Source organism: Orcinus orca, chromosome 2 (assembly GCF_937001465.1).
Source record: "Orcinus orca chromosome 2, mOrcOrc1.1, whole genome shotgun sequence".
NCBI lineage: Eukaryota > Metazoa > Chordata > Mammalia > Artiodactyla > Delphinidae > Orcinus > Orcinus orca.
The window spans coordinates 68,579,227-68,593,341 of NC_064560.1; the positions used below are offsets into that span (position 1 = coordinate 68,579,227).

Here is a 14,115-nt window from a genome sequence, read left to right on the forward strand (position 1 = left end):
CCCAGGAAAATGCAAAGACCCTTGCACAGACTTCATGCTCCTCGGAAGCCTATTAGGCACGTTTGGATTTGACTCAAGTCTCTTGAGACGTAGAACTTCTGGGATTAGCTACTAGGGAACAAACAGAAGAGAATGCAGAGGCTGCAAAGACAGTGGCCAGCCAGACTCACCCCCAGGAATCCCGATTCCCTCCGGCGCCCCGTGATGCCGGACACTTGGCTCAAAAGGTGGGGTGCAGGCTGGGACCCTGGGCAACCACTGGACCCGCTCGCTCCCAACTTGTGCGGTTAGGGCCAGGCCTCCCACGTCTCTGTGCAATTGACTTTGTTAAGATCACTTTATCTAATGATCACTTGGCGACCAAACACCATGTGGGCTTCCCGAGGCGCACCATGGAATTTTAGAACCTGGGGCCTGAGGGATGCCACAGGTCACCAGTTTGTACCTCCAGCCAGCCCCCATGGCAGGAAATCTGCCTGCAGCATCCCTGCCCGGTGGGCGTCCGGCTTCCACTGCCATTGGGACTCTGCTGGGCAGGGCTGGCCCCTCCTGCTCTGGACAGCTCCAGCTGTGGACCCACAACTGCCCCCCAGGGAGATCCGTGGGGCTTTGGCCCTTCTCTAGAGCCACACAGAAAAGGCTCAAATGTAACCCTGCAAATACTGGAGATGGCCCCTTGGCTTCCCTGTGTCACCTTCTTTGGTCTCACCCTCTGGCCACTCCTCTCTGTGGGGCTCACTGAACTGTCAACCATCGACGCCCCAGCTAGGGTGCCACCTCCTCCCTGAAAATCCCGAGAATCCTCTGACTCCCACACTCTACGCTCAAAGCATCTGTGCTCCGGCACCCCACATCTGTAACCTTTCACTTCTGCAGGAGGTGGGCTCCAGACTGCCTTCCTCATGGTCTGAGATGCAGCAGAGAGAAATCACAGCCACACACGGCTTGTCTGACTTAATTCTCTTCCTTTAAATAGCAACCCAGCTCCTCTCCGAGCAGAAAGACGGGGGAGGGGGTGGGCGGCGGCAGCCAGGAGCTGGAAGCTGCAGCTGTACCAACCCAGGCAGGATGAAAATATTTATGCACCAGCGCGGCATTAGCCGCTTTCAGAGACCTCCTTTGAACTGTTAATCAAGCCCAATCTTTCAGAATAATAGCCTGATTATTACCGGCTTGTTTGCATAACAAAGAAGCCCAATAAAACTTATTTTGCTGAGCGCCACGGGGTGTGAAGGCTCGGCCCTGAGAAAGGAGTCTTAGGAATGCAGGAGCCGTTCCTCAGCCCGAACCCAGGAATAAAGACAATGCAATTTGCCACCAAGAAAAGCCCAATAGACCAATAAATTACCCTCGTGCAAAGGGATTAGATCAGGTTTCAGTTGCCGGGTCGGAGGGGTGGGGTGAGCCGGGAGACAGAAAAACCTGCCTCTTCTTAAAGGAGTATACGGCTCGTTTGAAGGCAAGCCCCACAGTCACATTGGTTTTGCCTCCGTGGTTCGCAGGGTCCCTGCCTGGATTCATGGACTTGCTGAAGGTTCTGGAGCCCACGAGGTGCCCGGCACGGTGCTTCCTGCCATTCCTCGAACAAGCCCCAGTTGGTTTCTGTGCTCAGGTGGAGTCAGCTACACAGACCCCCGGGATGCAGGGAAGAAGACACGGTTCATTTGAACACAGACTTAAGGATGGAGGCGTAGAGGGTATCAGGGAAGCAGCCTTTCCACCAGGTCCTGAAGGGCAGTGGGATTTGACAGGTGATGCAGGGCAGAGGTCCAGAAGCCCAAGTGGCTCCAGAACTGCTGGGACTGGCCAGAGGTGAAATGCCGGATGGTTGAGCGTGTGGCCGCAAGTTTGGGGCCAGGCACGGAAGCCCCGAGTGAAAGCCGGCGATGAAGCAAATGTCGTTCAGCTTCAAACTGCTTTTCTCCGCTCTGTGTGGGGCTGGGATGCAGCAAACCCCGTTTCCCCGTCCACCCAGCTCCCTGTTAGATTGCACCACCGGGGAGCACTAGACGAGGCCCAGCCAGGTTAATCTCAGCACCACCACCCAGCCCTGGCCCTTCTTCCCCTCCAGCCGCTGCTCCGAAGTAGCCAGACCAGCCAGGTAGCGGCCCTCCTCCGAGCCCTGGGCCCCCAAGGTCCTCTTCCCTTTGTGCCTCCAGCCCCAGGAGTGGAAGTCGCTTCCTGCAACTCTGTGTGTGCCTCCGTGGTCCCTTGTGGCCTCTTCCGTCCTCCCACGCCCATCTAGACACAATCCCCTGTATCAGGTTCCCTCTGTGGCAATACCCCATGTGGTTTCTGTTTTCCTGACTGGACCCCGATACGCCAGCCTAAGGATTTCAGACCAGATCCCGCTGACCGTGGGGAGTCCGCTGGATAACCTTCAGTAAGTACCTGGCATGATGAGAACACTATTTTAGGAAGTGGCATAACATTAAGAGGCGATGGCTTTAATTAGGACAGAAGCAGGCAGAGCAGAGGGAGGGCAGCTTCAAAGAGAATTCACTGCACAGCCTCTGTGGAAGGAGCAGCACAGAAGCCTGAGACGCCCCCTGTCCTCACTGCCCACCTGTCCCAGGCAGCGCCGATGCTGGGGCTCGCCTCTTAGCAACGAGTTGGGATGTGGGTCCCAAAAGAGGTGGGAAATGTGCTTGCGCCCCGTGGGAGACCCAGGCTGGGCACCAGCAGCAGAAGCAGTGGACAACTCTCCACCCTCTCCTGTCCCTTAGCACCGAAGCTGGGAGGGGACAGTGGATGGATCTAGCGCCAGAATTTGGCAAGCTCTTGCCGGGCCAGTGTTCTGGAGTCTCTCTGCTTGAGAGATGCCTGTGGCTGCCGGGTTTGTGTCGCTCCATCCAGGTGTCTGGCGTCAGATACCGAGAGGAACACACCCAGGTGAGGGACTGGATTTTTCACCAGGTGCAGCTGACCCTACCTTACTTCACCCACAGGCAGCCAGAAGCGATCAGCTTTCCTCAGAGGCATTCCTCCCAGTTCAGCCTAAGAACGTTCCAAGGAACCGACCTAGCCCGTGACTCCAAAGCGTCTCTCGCCCCTTGAGAGCACTGGGACTTTTCTCAGGGGCTTCCTATAGGGACCTGCCTACCCGAGAAGAAAGCCCGGGGCAGGAGGAAGCTTCTCAGAGAATCTGCATTGGCTTAGGGAGTGGAGGAGGGGAGACGGGGGAGCAGCGGTTAACTCACTGCTAAGTGTGGGCACAGGTGGCCGAGTGCCACTCACCAAGCTGAGGCAGGAGGCGCTGCCCCCTCGTCACGCCCAGCCAGGCTGCTCTGTCCCAGCCTCCACACGTGCCAAGTCGCTGCAAGAAACCAGGCCGAGTGCCAAGGAAAAGGGCACACCCACCGGGGCCACACGGAGCCAGATCAACAGCCCAGCCGAGAGGACGTTAGAAAGCACATGTGCTCACCCTCGGGCCCAAGGCCACGAGCAGCCCTGCAGTCAGGCAGCTGAGGGCTCCTCTGGGTTAGGAGGGCCCATGGCGGGCAGGGGCCAGGCACAGGATTCCATGCCCAGACCACCCTGCCTTAGGGCAGAGAACTAAGCGACTCTGGGTTCCACGAGAAGGATGGTAGGGGCAAAGACATCACTTTTCAGGTATAAATGAAGCTTGTAGGCGAGCAGTTGGGCTTCCTACTTGGAGGCATAACCCCTTTTCCTGAGTCTAGGACTGGCTCTAGAGGTGACAGTTTTCCATTCCGGTTCTGCCTCTAGTAACCCTGGGCTCATCTGCTTGGTTGCTCCGGGTCAAAATTCATTTGAAGTGGCTTTTCTCCCCCACTTCCATCTGCAGGCAGGCCTTCCTCCACCTTCCTCATGCACTGAAAGGCACACGCCTGGCTGGTGCACACACGAGTGTGAGCCCGTGTTCATGGAACATTCCTCAGCATGGGGAACTATAATGGGCTCCTTTCTGCAGGGACTTGGGCGCAGAGGGATCACTTCAATAGGCGTCTCGGTATTCTGACTGCCCAGGTGAAGTAGTGAGTGAAATGAATAAATAAGCAAAACCCAAAAGACACAAATCTGACTTGGGAAAATTTGCACCATGACAGCTCTGCCAAAGTTGTTTTCCCAACCTACGGCTGGGTGGCATGTGCTTTGGAATGCTAAGCCAGGGATAGATAGGGAGCAGAGAGGGCCTTTGGGAAGAGGCAACAATGTGAGATCCATGGAAGAGCGTGGTCACTCTTCATTCTGCTGTCTAATTATATCTCCAAAGTTTCTTATTCTTCTCCCCCCACCTTAAAGCCTTATACGCTACATAGCTCCAAGTGTAAAATGCTACATAGCACGTTTAACGAGTGTTTACCCAAAACCTGGTACACGGAAAAGGGCAGGGGTCTGGGCTCTACTCCTGGCTCTGCCACTAAGTTGTGCGATGTCAGGCAACCTCTCTGACCCTCTGGTTCCTCATCGATACAGAGGGAACGATGCTCACAGGGGAGGGGTGACCATCTCATGAGGTGACATATTTCAAGTATTTAGCAGAGTGCCTGGTATATGTGGCCGCTCAATAAACGGAAGAGCTTTAAAAACTGTTGTTCTTCAAATGATCATATTTTGGAGAAAACAATATGAAGGTATTCTGTCTTGAAGGTTATTCATGAATGTCAATTAGTGATGGTAGTCTGTGGGAGATTGGAATTTGCGTTATTTTCATTTTCTTATTTATCCTTTTCGGTCTTTAGATTTAAAAATGAGTATTGTCTTTATAAGCAGAAACACATTTTTTGAAAAAAAGATTGGGGTATCTGGACATCCCCCACCCCAACCCTGTGGTCTCTGCCTGTTGAGCAGAAAACAAACAGACACACAAAAAACCCAAGGGTCCTGTAGTTTCCAGGACTGTGCCGGGTGTGTTTGGGGTGCAGAGCAAAGAGAAGGGTATAAAGAAACAGGACATGGGGTTCCTGCCCTTATGAACAGCCCCGGTGATTTAGAAGAGGACTAAAAACCCAAGACCCAGGAAGCAACAAGGCCAAGAGGAAGCACAGGCGTCAGCAGCCAAGGTGACAGGTACCCAGGTCACTGGAGGGACGGCACTGGACCCCAACAGATGGCACTGGCCTTGGGCTATAATCTAGTGGGCATTCCCATTCCAAACTGGGCAGGGGCCTCAGCAAGGCCTGGGGGCTGCCCACCGTTAAGGTATGGTGGGTGGTGACAGAGTATGGGGAGACCTGGAGGGGCCTGGAGCCTGGGGACATGCCAGGCAATGAGGCCAGGGATGAGTGTGGGACCAGATGCCAGAGGGTCCTCCCTTCTGGATGCTCCAAAGAGGGCCACAGAGAGCTGTGAGTGCCTGAGCAGGAGTTTTAGAGCGATTCATTTGGCAACTTGGAGCGTGAGGGTGGGGCACCTGGGAGGCAGGTCCAAGTTCAGCTGCCTGCAGGTGACAACGGGAACAGGCAGGAAAGGGTGGAGGAAGGAGGCCCAGTGCCGGGTGAACGGACAGAAGGGAGAGGCCACTTCACACCCAGGACTTAACGGTTCTGGGCAGTGGGGTCTAACAGACACAGGCCAGGCACTAGTCCAGGGGACAGGAGGACAGTCTAGGAAGACCCACCATCCTGGTGTGCCCAGGACTCAGAGGGCTTCTAAAAACACGGGACTCTCAATTTTAAAACAGTGGAAAGTCCTGGGTCCACTGAGATGAGTTGGTTACCCTAGAAGAAACAGTGCCTTCAGTTTTAGGCAGGTTGAGTGTAGCCAGGCATTACAACGGCATGGTACCCCCAATCACTCAACCAAACATAAATTGGGGTTTTCTGCCCACTTCTGCTGAGGGCCTTGCACACTGCACCCGAGAGGGAAATTTTAGCAGGAACCATATGACCTCCAACATGTAAAGTGGTCCCCATGCGATCCTCTCACCTCCACAGAGACCCGGGACCCCAGTTCCCCATCTCATGGAGCAACCTTATCTGAGCCCCTGGATCACCTCTCCCCAGTTCTCCTTTGGGCACTGGGGTGACTGCTAGCAATTCCTCCAACCTTGCAGACGTTTCCCTTCTTAAACCAGAAGACCATAGATCCTCTCCTTACTCTCCAACTCATCCTCAGGGCCAAAGGGACCAACCATCTGCAGGATTTTACATCCCGCCCTCCCTGGGAGCCAGGGCTCTGCCCTGCAGGCCCCTTGGTGTGGCACACACCAGCCTACTGGCTGACGCTGCTGCCATCCGGCTCTTGCAATGGGACTCATTTCAGTCTTTCCCTCTGGGACACAAAGTCCTACTGGAAGGACAAAAACACGGTAAGTAGGTTGACTTGCTTGTACGTTTTTGAATAGCAGCTCCGAGATAAATATTCTCATCTCTACAGTGACACAGATGTACTTGCATACTGCAGAGGACTTGCGTCTCTGCAAGGCTTAGTTTCCCCACTGAGGATTAATCTTTCTAAAACAGCTGTGGTTTAAAAGGAAAGGGAAAGAGGAAAAAAGAAAGGCCCAGGGCAATGATTTTTAGAACAGTGGTCCTCACACTTGAGGTGCATCAGAACCCTCTGGAAGGCCTGTTACAGTACAGACTGTGCATCCCACCCCCAGAACATCAGCTTCAGTAGGTTTCTAACAAGTTCCTGGGCTGGGGGGCAGGGAGGGGGTTGGTGCTGCTGGCCCAAGGACCCCATTTTGAGAACCACCATGCTGGAGTATAGCGTCCATATGTAGCCAATGGGAAACATGCCAGCATGTCTACAACACGTGACTTTGACGGGTTCCTCTTAGAAATCTGTTTTATTAAGCCAGGGTGGTTTCAAAGTTTAAAAAAGTATCTATTAATTGTGTTTTGAAGCAGACGCTATTAGTGAAAGACTCTCCTAAGAAGGCTTTCTCGGCCTCCTGCCACCGCCCCCCCCCCCCCAGCTAGACCACAGCAGTGGCCACTCTGTCCATCTGCTGAAGGCACAGCATGGTCCATGCAGACACCCTGAGAGCCCAAGGGACACCGGAGGGCCCCTGTCCTTCCACCAGGACTGAAGGCGGACGCCAACCTTGCTCCGATGAGGGCCCCGAATGCTGTCCCTGTGTCAGGACCACAGGAGGTGTGCCACGCACGCTGAGTACATGTAAACACTCTCAAAAGACACAAACCCTCTCAGTCTAGCAGAGGTTAAGGCATCTTTCTCCACATAACTATGTCCAATTTAATTTGCAGTCCTATGGGTTTACTCCTGGAAGCCATTCAAGTCGACTAGCACTGAACAAGCCTATGCTTTCATGAGGCTGCTCCAGCCAGATTCCACCTGTCTTTAGAGGGAGGGGCTGGCACACAGGGCCCCTGACTGTCTCCAGTGCTTTCTTTTTTTTTTTTTCCTCTAACGCCCACCCAGCTGCCCACCAGACCTGCAGGTTCTCTGACTTGATCCCCAAGCAGCCCCTCTGGCGACAGTCCACCTCTTTGTGGTGGAAATGACCCACTTCATCTCTAAAGAAACCGTCTTCTTGACCCAGGTTTCTGGAGCACCCACGTTTTCAGAGCCCCCAGTGTATTATTTCATGCGGGCATACTGGAAGCTCAGTTTTCAGCAAGGTGGGCAATTTTGACTAAATGCGGCTGTCAAGGCCTCAAATTAGAAGAAACATTAGCCAGTTGGCATGACAGTGCAACAGCTATCTGCTCTATCTGCCAGGTTTTAGTTACCAGCCTTGAAGCCAAAAAGAAATGGGCTTCTTGGAAACAAGTGATGGAATTCGGGTTATGAATTCTATAACCCACCAGCTCTCCTCAGACGATGGGGGAGACTTTTAAAATAAAGTTTTTAAGATGGAGAAATGAAAACAGCAAAACTCCACCACCCAGCCCTGACAGCTCCCTCCTACCTCTGAGTACTTCCTGCCAGCCCTTCCCTTCCTCTCCCTCCGGCCCAAGAAGTTAACAAGTGCTGCCGCTTTAAGAGCAGGAAGGTGTTGTTTTAAGGGCTTCTAAGCCCCCCTTCTCAATTTCAGCTCCAAGCTGAGATCACATCCCCCATGGCAGCTAAGGGACAAAAGCCATTTATCAACCCATCTGATAAAACTTCCAATGGGCCGGATCTTTATCTGGACCAAACCGAGATGCACACACATTACAAACTTCTGCATCTCTAAAAGGGGGTTTTCTTCTTTTAAGAAGACGATCATTTCAAATTTTAGTTTCTTAGTTCTTGGGAAGGACCCAAATCAGCCTTTCAGCCAGAACCTTCTATAGGTGGGGAAACTACCTTTAAAAAAAAAAAAGAAAAGGGAGGGAGAGTAGGACTCCCTGCTGCTTGACCCTCTATGGAGGTTGTAATATTCTGGGGCGAGGGTGCACGGGGTCTAAAGGCTCTTTAAGGCATTGACACCCCCATTTTGTCTTTGGCCGGGGCATCCCCAATGGAATCCAGGGCTGCGAGCAGGTTGCGACTCTCCGGGGACGCCCTTGGGGCGCGCGGGGCCGGGTGGGTTTTGGGGGTCCCCGGAGCACGGCTGGGGCGGGAAAGTAAACGGATTCCTCCTCCCTTACAGCTGCCTTGCATGTCCTCCCACCGGGAGCCCCAACTTACAGCCAGGCCGAGTCCGGACTGCCCAGTTCTGCCAGTTCCTGAAACCCAGCTGGCTGAGGAGCAAAACAAAACAACCCAATCCCGGTCTAACTCAAGTCCTTTCTTGCAGAGCTCGGTAGAGCGCTGCGGCTGCGGATCCGTTCCGCCTGCGGAGCGAAACAGGCTCTCATTTTTGCAAAAAAGACACCTCGGCATCATCCCACAGCACAATGGAAACAGCCGGGAAATCTCGCCTTGCATCGGGGACCATTTGACCCGTGACGCCGGGTTTATTTGTATTTTTAGCAAGGGGAAAATGGGTACAAAGGGTTTAACTGGCATTTCGAGGCTGTGAGTAGCATATGGCAAAAATGGAATAAACTTTCTTGAAACATTAAAAAGAAAACAGACCCGGGATTTAAGTTTCGTGCCTTCCCCCTCCCCCTCCGAAAGGGGGGGGGGAAAGTAAAGAAACTGGAGCGTTTGGGAAGGAACAAATGCTTCTCTGTGGAGTTGGTCTCCCTTCCCCCAACAAAAACAAGAGGTCCGGGCTCGGAGGAATTTGAAAGCAGCGATCTGCCAAAAACATTGTGAAAAACTATGGGGGATTCATTGGAAACAGATGGGCTTTTTCAGCTTTAATTCTGAAATTCTCTCCCTTTCTGACACAATAAAAACAAACAGGGGGCGACGCGGAATGTTATCAAACAGGAATAAGGGCCCTTCGAAGCCCAGTCCGTGGGCTTCCCCGCCTGGGCGAGCGCGAGGGGGAGGGACGGGGTCCCGCGGGAGGGGGCGGTCCGGGTCAGGCCTGGGACCTCAGGGGCGCCCCCAGCTCCACCCCTGGGCACCCGGCAGGTTTGCAAACTGCTGGGCGAGGAGCTGGAGAAAGTGCCCCCTGCTCCGAGTCCGTGCCTCCCATTCTCCCCCTTTTCGGGGGCCCCTAAGGGGCGCATCCCGGTACCCCCTTTTTCTCGGAAGTTGGGAGACGTCCCCGGCGCCTGCGACCTCCCCGCCTGGCTCTTTTTCATTATAGCCTGGGAGGGGTTCCCCCAGGTCCCCACTGCCGCATCCATCGCGCCTTCGGCAGGACGCGGGAGAAACAAAGACGCGTGGAAATGGGAGGCGGGGGGCCGGCGAACTTGAGCTCCGACTCGCCGACCTGTGGCCCGGCGCTGCGAGGAGACCCGGGGAGCGGGCCCCGCGCGCCCGGCCGGTTGTCCCCGGGCCGGGGGCTGTGCCTTACCTGCGGGGAAGCTGCAGAGAAGGAAGGCGAAGGTCGGCCAGAATCCCAGGGCTGAAGGTCCTGCCCCTCTCCCCATACCCATCCATCCAGCTCGGCCTGTTACCACTAGCCTCTCCCTGGAAGAAGAGTTCAGAAGAAAAGAAGAAAATAAATCACGCTGCGGAGAAAGGGCAGCCTCGCTCCGCCGGCGGGAGCAGCGAGCCGGTAGGCTCGGTCCATCTCGGCCGCGGGCGCCCGGCGCGCCCCCCCTCCCCGCGCGCCCCTCCCTCGCCATCCATCACCCAGTTCGCCTCCAATGTCGGCGCGGCCCCGCTGCCCCAGCCGCCTCGCGTTCCGCCCCCTCGCGCTCGGGTTTCAGCGCGGCCCGCTGGGGGCTGGGGGAGAAGAGCTGGGCGGGGACCGAGGCGGCCGGGCTGCGGCGCAGGCCGCGGGGACTTGGGGAACCCAGGGCTGGAGGACGGTGGGCGCGCCCCGCCTCCCCGAACCCCGCGGCTTTCCACGCAGAAAAGGCCCAAATGCCCCGGGACAGCCAAGGCCGGCAGAGAGCAAGGACGGCCGCGCCCCCTTCCCCCATCTTCCCTATACGTATCCAACCCAAGTAGAAACTGAGCTTGGAGAAAAACCCCAGGATCCCTTTACAACTAGACTGCTGTCCCGAAGACGCCACCGACACCCCGACTCATTGCTCTCACTCAGATGTGTCCCCAGTGCAGGAGGCTGAAAAATCCGCTTCCGAGTTGTCCGGGGTTGGGCGGGATGGCCCAGTGGATGTCGGCCACTAAAGCACCTCGAGGCTCCCTCCCTACCTCCCGCCCCTCCCTTGGCCCCGGGCCACCCACCCCTCCTGGGTTCGGCCACCTCCAGCATCCCCTCCAGGCACCTCGCTGCTGCCCCAGTACTCGTACTGGCCGCGCTCCGGAGTCGGGGGCCTGCGAGCCTGACGGAGGCGGCAGGGCAGCTGCCACCCCAGGAGGTGTGGATGCAGCGGGCCCCGCGGTGCGCAGGGCCTGGACGCTCGGCGCCGTCAGGGCAAGGCCACCAAGGCCGCTCTTGGGAGAGCATCAGGGTGGTGACTTCCTTTAACTTGGTCACTTATTTTTCCAAGAGCAAAATGTCTCCTCCCCAAGATTCCCTAGGCCCCGCAGCTCTCCTGCCGCTGCTGGGATATTTAAGACTGGCCACTTCCCCTGAGAAGCATCTTTTGGATGGAACACAAATACGCCAGAGCAAGTGTTTTTAGTCAAACCAATTGCTCCTTTGGCCCCCCTCACCTCACTTCCAAGCCAACTCATCTGGTTCTTTGGAAAAAATTCTGAGTTTTTATCCAATTTAGATGTTTCTTTTAAGCACTATGGCAGTCCTCACTTGCTGAAGGCCACAGAGGCTGCAGGGCTGCGTCTGCATTTAGGACTCTGCCTGCTGGGAGGGGAGTGAAGCTCTGAAGGAGAAAGCTTTGGGCTAGGGGAAGAGGACCCTAGGTCTGTAGATGGAACCCAAAGCAGTAATACTTCTGAATCTGGCTTCCACAAAACAAGTACGAAAGGGGACTAATGCCTCAAGCACCGCACCATGGGGCAAAAACAAGCTGCTGTTTCCTTAAGGCAAAATGCTGTGATGGCTACTGCTGGCTTTACAATTTGGGGTGCCACCGTATTTCCCTCAAAAATGTGGGTCTCACGGGGCTTCCCTGGTGGCGCAGTGGTTGAGAGTCCGCCTGCTGATGCCGGGGACACGGCTTCGTGCCCCGGTCCGGGAAGATCCCACGTGCCGCGGAGCGGCTGGGCCCGTGAGCCATGGCCGCTGAGCCTGCGCGTCCGGAGCCTGTGCTCCGCAACGGGAGAGGCCACAACACTGAGAGGCCCGCGTACAGAAAAAAAAAAAAAAAAAAAAAAAAAGTGGGTCTCAGTCCAACAGGCTCTGTCTAATTATCATTTCCCCAAACCGGGATGCATTTTAAGCCCCCGTTGGCAAAATGCTACAGGTTTGTCCAGTGAAAGGCCACCACCACCTCAAAATCCAGATCGCGGTTCGCGTTCCTCAGGCTTGGCCCATCCAGGAGCCAGATCCACCATTTATTCTCTAGAATCACAGGACAGCCCCGGCACACTGAGGCAGGCACAGAGCCAGACTGCACACAGGCACCTTTGAGGTCCACCAATGAACACCCTTTGCTAGATCCTGCCTCACACAAGTTAGTTCTAAAGCTTCTCGATAACGAGAGAGAAAGGATCCATTAGCATTCCCAGCAGCCCCGACTGTAAATTCACCACCACCACAGCTGCAGCATCTCTGGGTCGTAGAACGTGGCTTAGGATCCAGCAGAGAGGCTGTGCAGGCTTCAGAAGGCCTGGAAGCAGGCCCTCCCGGTGCTGTCCTCGCCCAAGAGTGTGGACCTTTGGCTGCAGCCTCTACACCTCAGTTTCTTTGTCTGTAAGGGGCAGGCTGATAATACTGTCACCCCAAGACTGCAACTGAATACAAGCATCCCTTGGAGATCTTGAGGGTTCCATTCCAGGCTACCGCAATAAAGCAACTAATGCAATAAGCACGTCCCACGCATTTTTTTTTGCTTCCCAGTGCATATCAAAGTTATGTTTACACTATACTGTAGTCTGTTAAGTGTGCAATAACATTATGTCTAAAAAACAGTATACATACCTTAATTTAAAAAACTTTATTGCTAAAAAATGCTAACCATCATCTGAGCCTTCAGTGAGCTGAAATCATTTTGCAAGAGTAACATCAAAGATCACTGATCACATAACAGACAGAACAATAAAGAAAAAGTTTGAAATATTGAGAGAATTGCCCAAATGTGACACAGAGACACAAAGTGAGCAAATGCTGTTGGGAACATGGCATGGATAAACTTACTGGATACAGGGTTGCCACAGGCCTTCAATTAAAAAAAAAAAAAAAAAAAAGCAGTATCTACAAAGCACAATAAAACGAGGTGTGCCTGCACAATCTGGGAGGGGCACTGGGCCATGGGAGCTCCCCAGCCTTCTGGCCAGGGGACTGGCTGTCATTTTGGGAGGAGATCCAATTCCTACGGCATAAGCAAATCATTTGGGAAAGGGACGAAAAGGGCTTCCTTCTCAGAGGAGAAATGTATGAGGCTGAATTTGGACATCACAGAAGTAGAGATTTGGCTTTTACACAGTTTAGACTATGAAGAGAAATCCAGCTACAAATAGAGCAATATGAGGTTGTGTTGACCTTGAGGAATCTGTCTATACCGGCCAAACCAACCAGCTTATTGACAACTCCACAAATCTTTGCAAAAATAAGAAATTCTTGAAATGTTGGGTTTTGGAACTCAGCACTCTATTTGCCATAGAAACTCACTTAAATCAAAGTGTAGTTGACTTCAGGGCTTCCCTGGTGGCGCAGTGGTTGAGAGCCTGCCTGCTGATGCAGGGGACACGGGTTCGAGCCCCGGTCTGGGAAGATCCCACATGCCGTGGAGCGGCTGGGTCTGCGCGTCCGGAGCCTGCGCATCCGGAGCCTGTGCATCCGGAGCCTGTGCTCCACAACGGGAGAGGCCACTACAGTGAAAGGCACGCGTACAGCAAAGTGTAGCTGACTTCAGACTGACAGCTCTCATTATAGAGTCTCACCACTTATGCATTTTCCCCTGGATGCAGCCTGGGCGGAGGGGCAGAGACCTTTCCATGCTCCTGTTCCCTTTCCGCCAGTCCTGGCTGTGGCGGCCCCACCACTGAACCCTCGTCCCCCCCATCTCTCCCTCTCCATTTTCGGGGGGTGGGGTTGTGTGATGAAGGAGCAGGGAGCTTCTGAAAGGCGAGGTTTACGTAAGGTTGAAGCCCTCCCAGGGGCAGCGGTGGGGAAGGAGTCTGGCTTCCCCTGCCTCTGGGTATGAACAGGGTGTTCTCAAATGCAGGGCCTGAGTCATCAGTCAATAAATACATATTTAGGACTAGTACATGCTAGTCCCTGAGGTATAAAGAAATCAATAAGACAACTCCTATCTTTGAACTGCTAGTAGAAACAGATATTAGAGGAAGGTGAGGGGCAAAACAGAGGTGAGGAGTGAACAACTAACTACCTGGGGAGGGCTTTACCGAAAGGGTGGTGTATCTTGCGAGGTATCTTCAAGGATTCATTTTCACTAAGAATGATAGTAATAATGGCTCATGTTTCAGCGTGCTCTTACATTATGTCAGGTGCTGGCTAAGTGCTTTACATTTCTAGACACTTTAAGCTAAGGTGGGTTCTATTACTATCCCCATTTTGCAGATGAAGAAACTGAGGCTGAGTGAGTTTAAGTACTCACCCAATTACCAGCTAATAAACGGCAGAGCCAAGCACACCGAACCCCA

The 14,115-nt window shown here is 54.1% G+C and overlaps 1 protein-coding gene across 4 annotated transcripts in view; it reads right to left on the reverse strand.

The window, feature by feature from the left end:
- The window catches only part of RGMA (repulsive guidance molecule BMP co-receptor a), a 42,852-nt gene that overhangs the window by 13,882 nt on the left and 14,855 nt on the right, over window positions 1-14,115 (reverse strand). The window contains exons 1-2 of one of the 4 annotated variants that reach the window (XM_033431475.2): window positions 10,054-10,399; window positions 9,773-9,888 (exon numbers count right to left, since the gene is read on the reverse strand). The exons of 1 other annotated variant lie outside the window; for it this stretch is intronic. In XM_033431475.2, coding sequence (XP_033287366.1) covers window positions 9,773-9,888; window positions 10,054-10,346 — 409 coding nt within the window. In that variant the 5' untranslated portion in view covers window positions 10,347-10,399. Of the gene's footprint in view, window positions 1-8,547; window positions 8,610-9,772; window positions 9,889-10,053; window positions 10,400-14,115 lie in introns of those variants that run through there. 2 more of the 4 variants (XM_004271668.4, XM_049705586.1) reach the window with 2 other exon arrangements.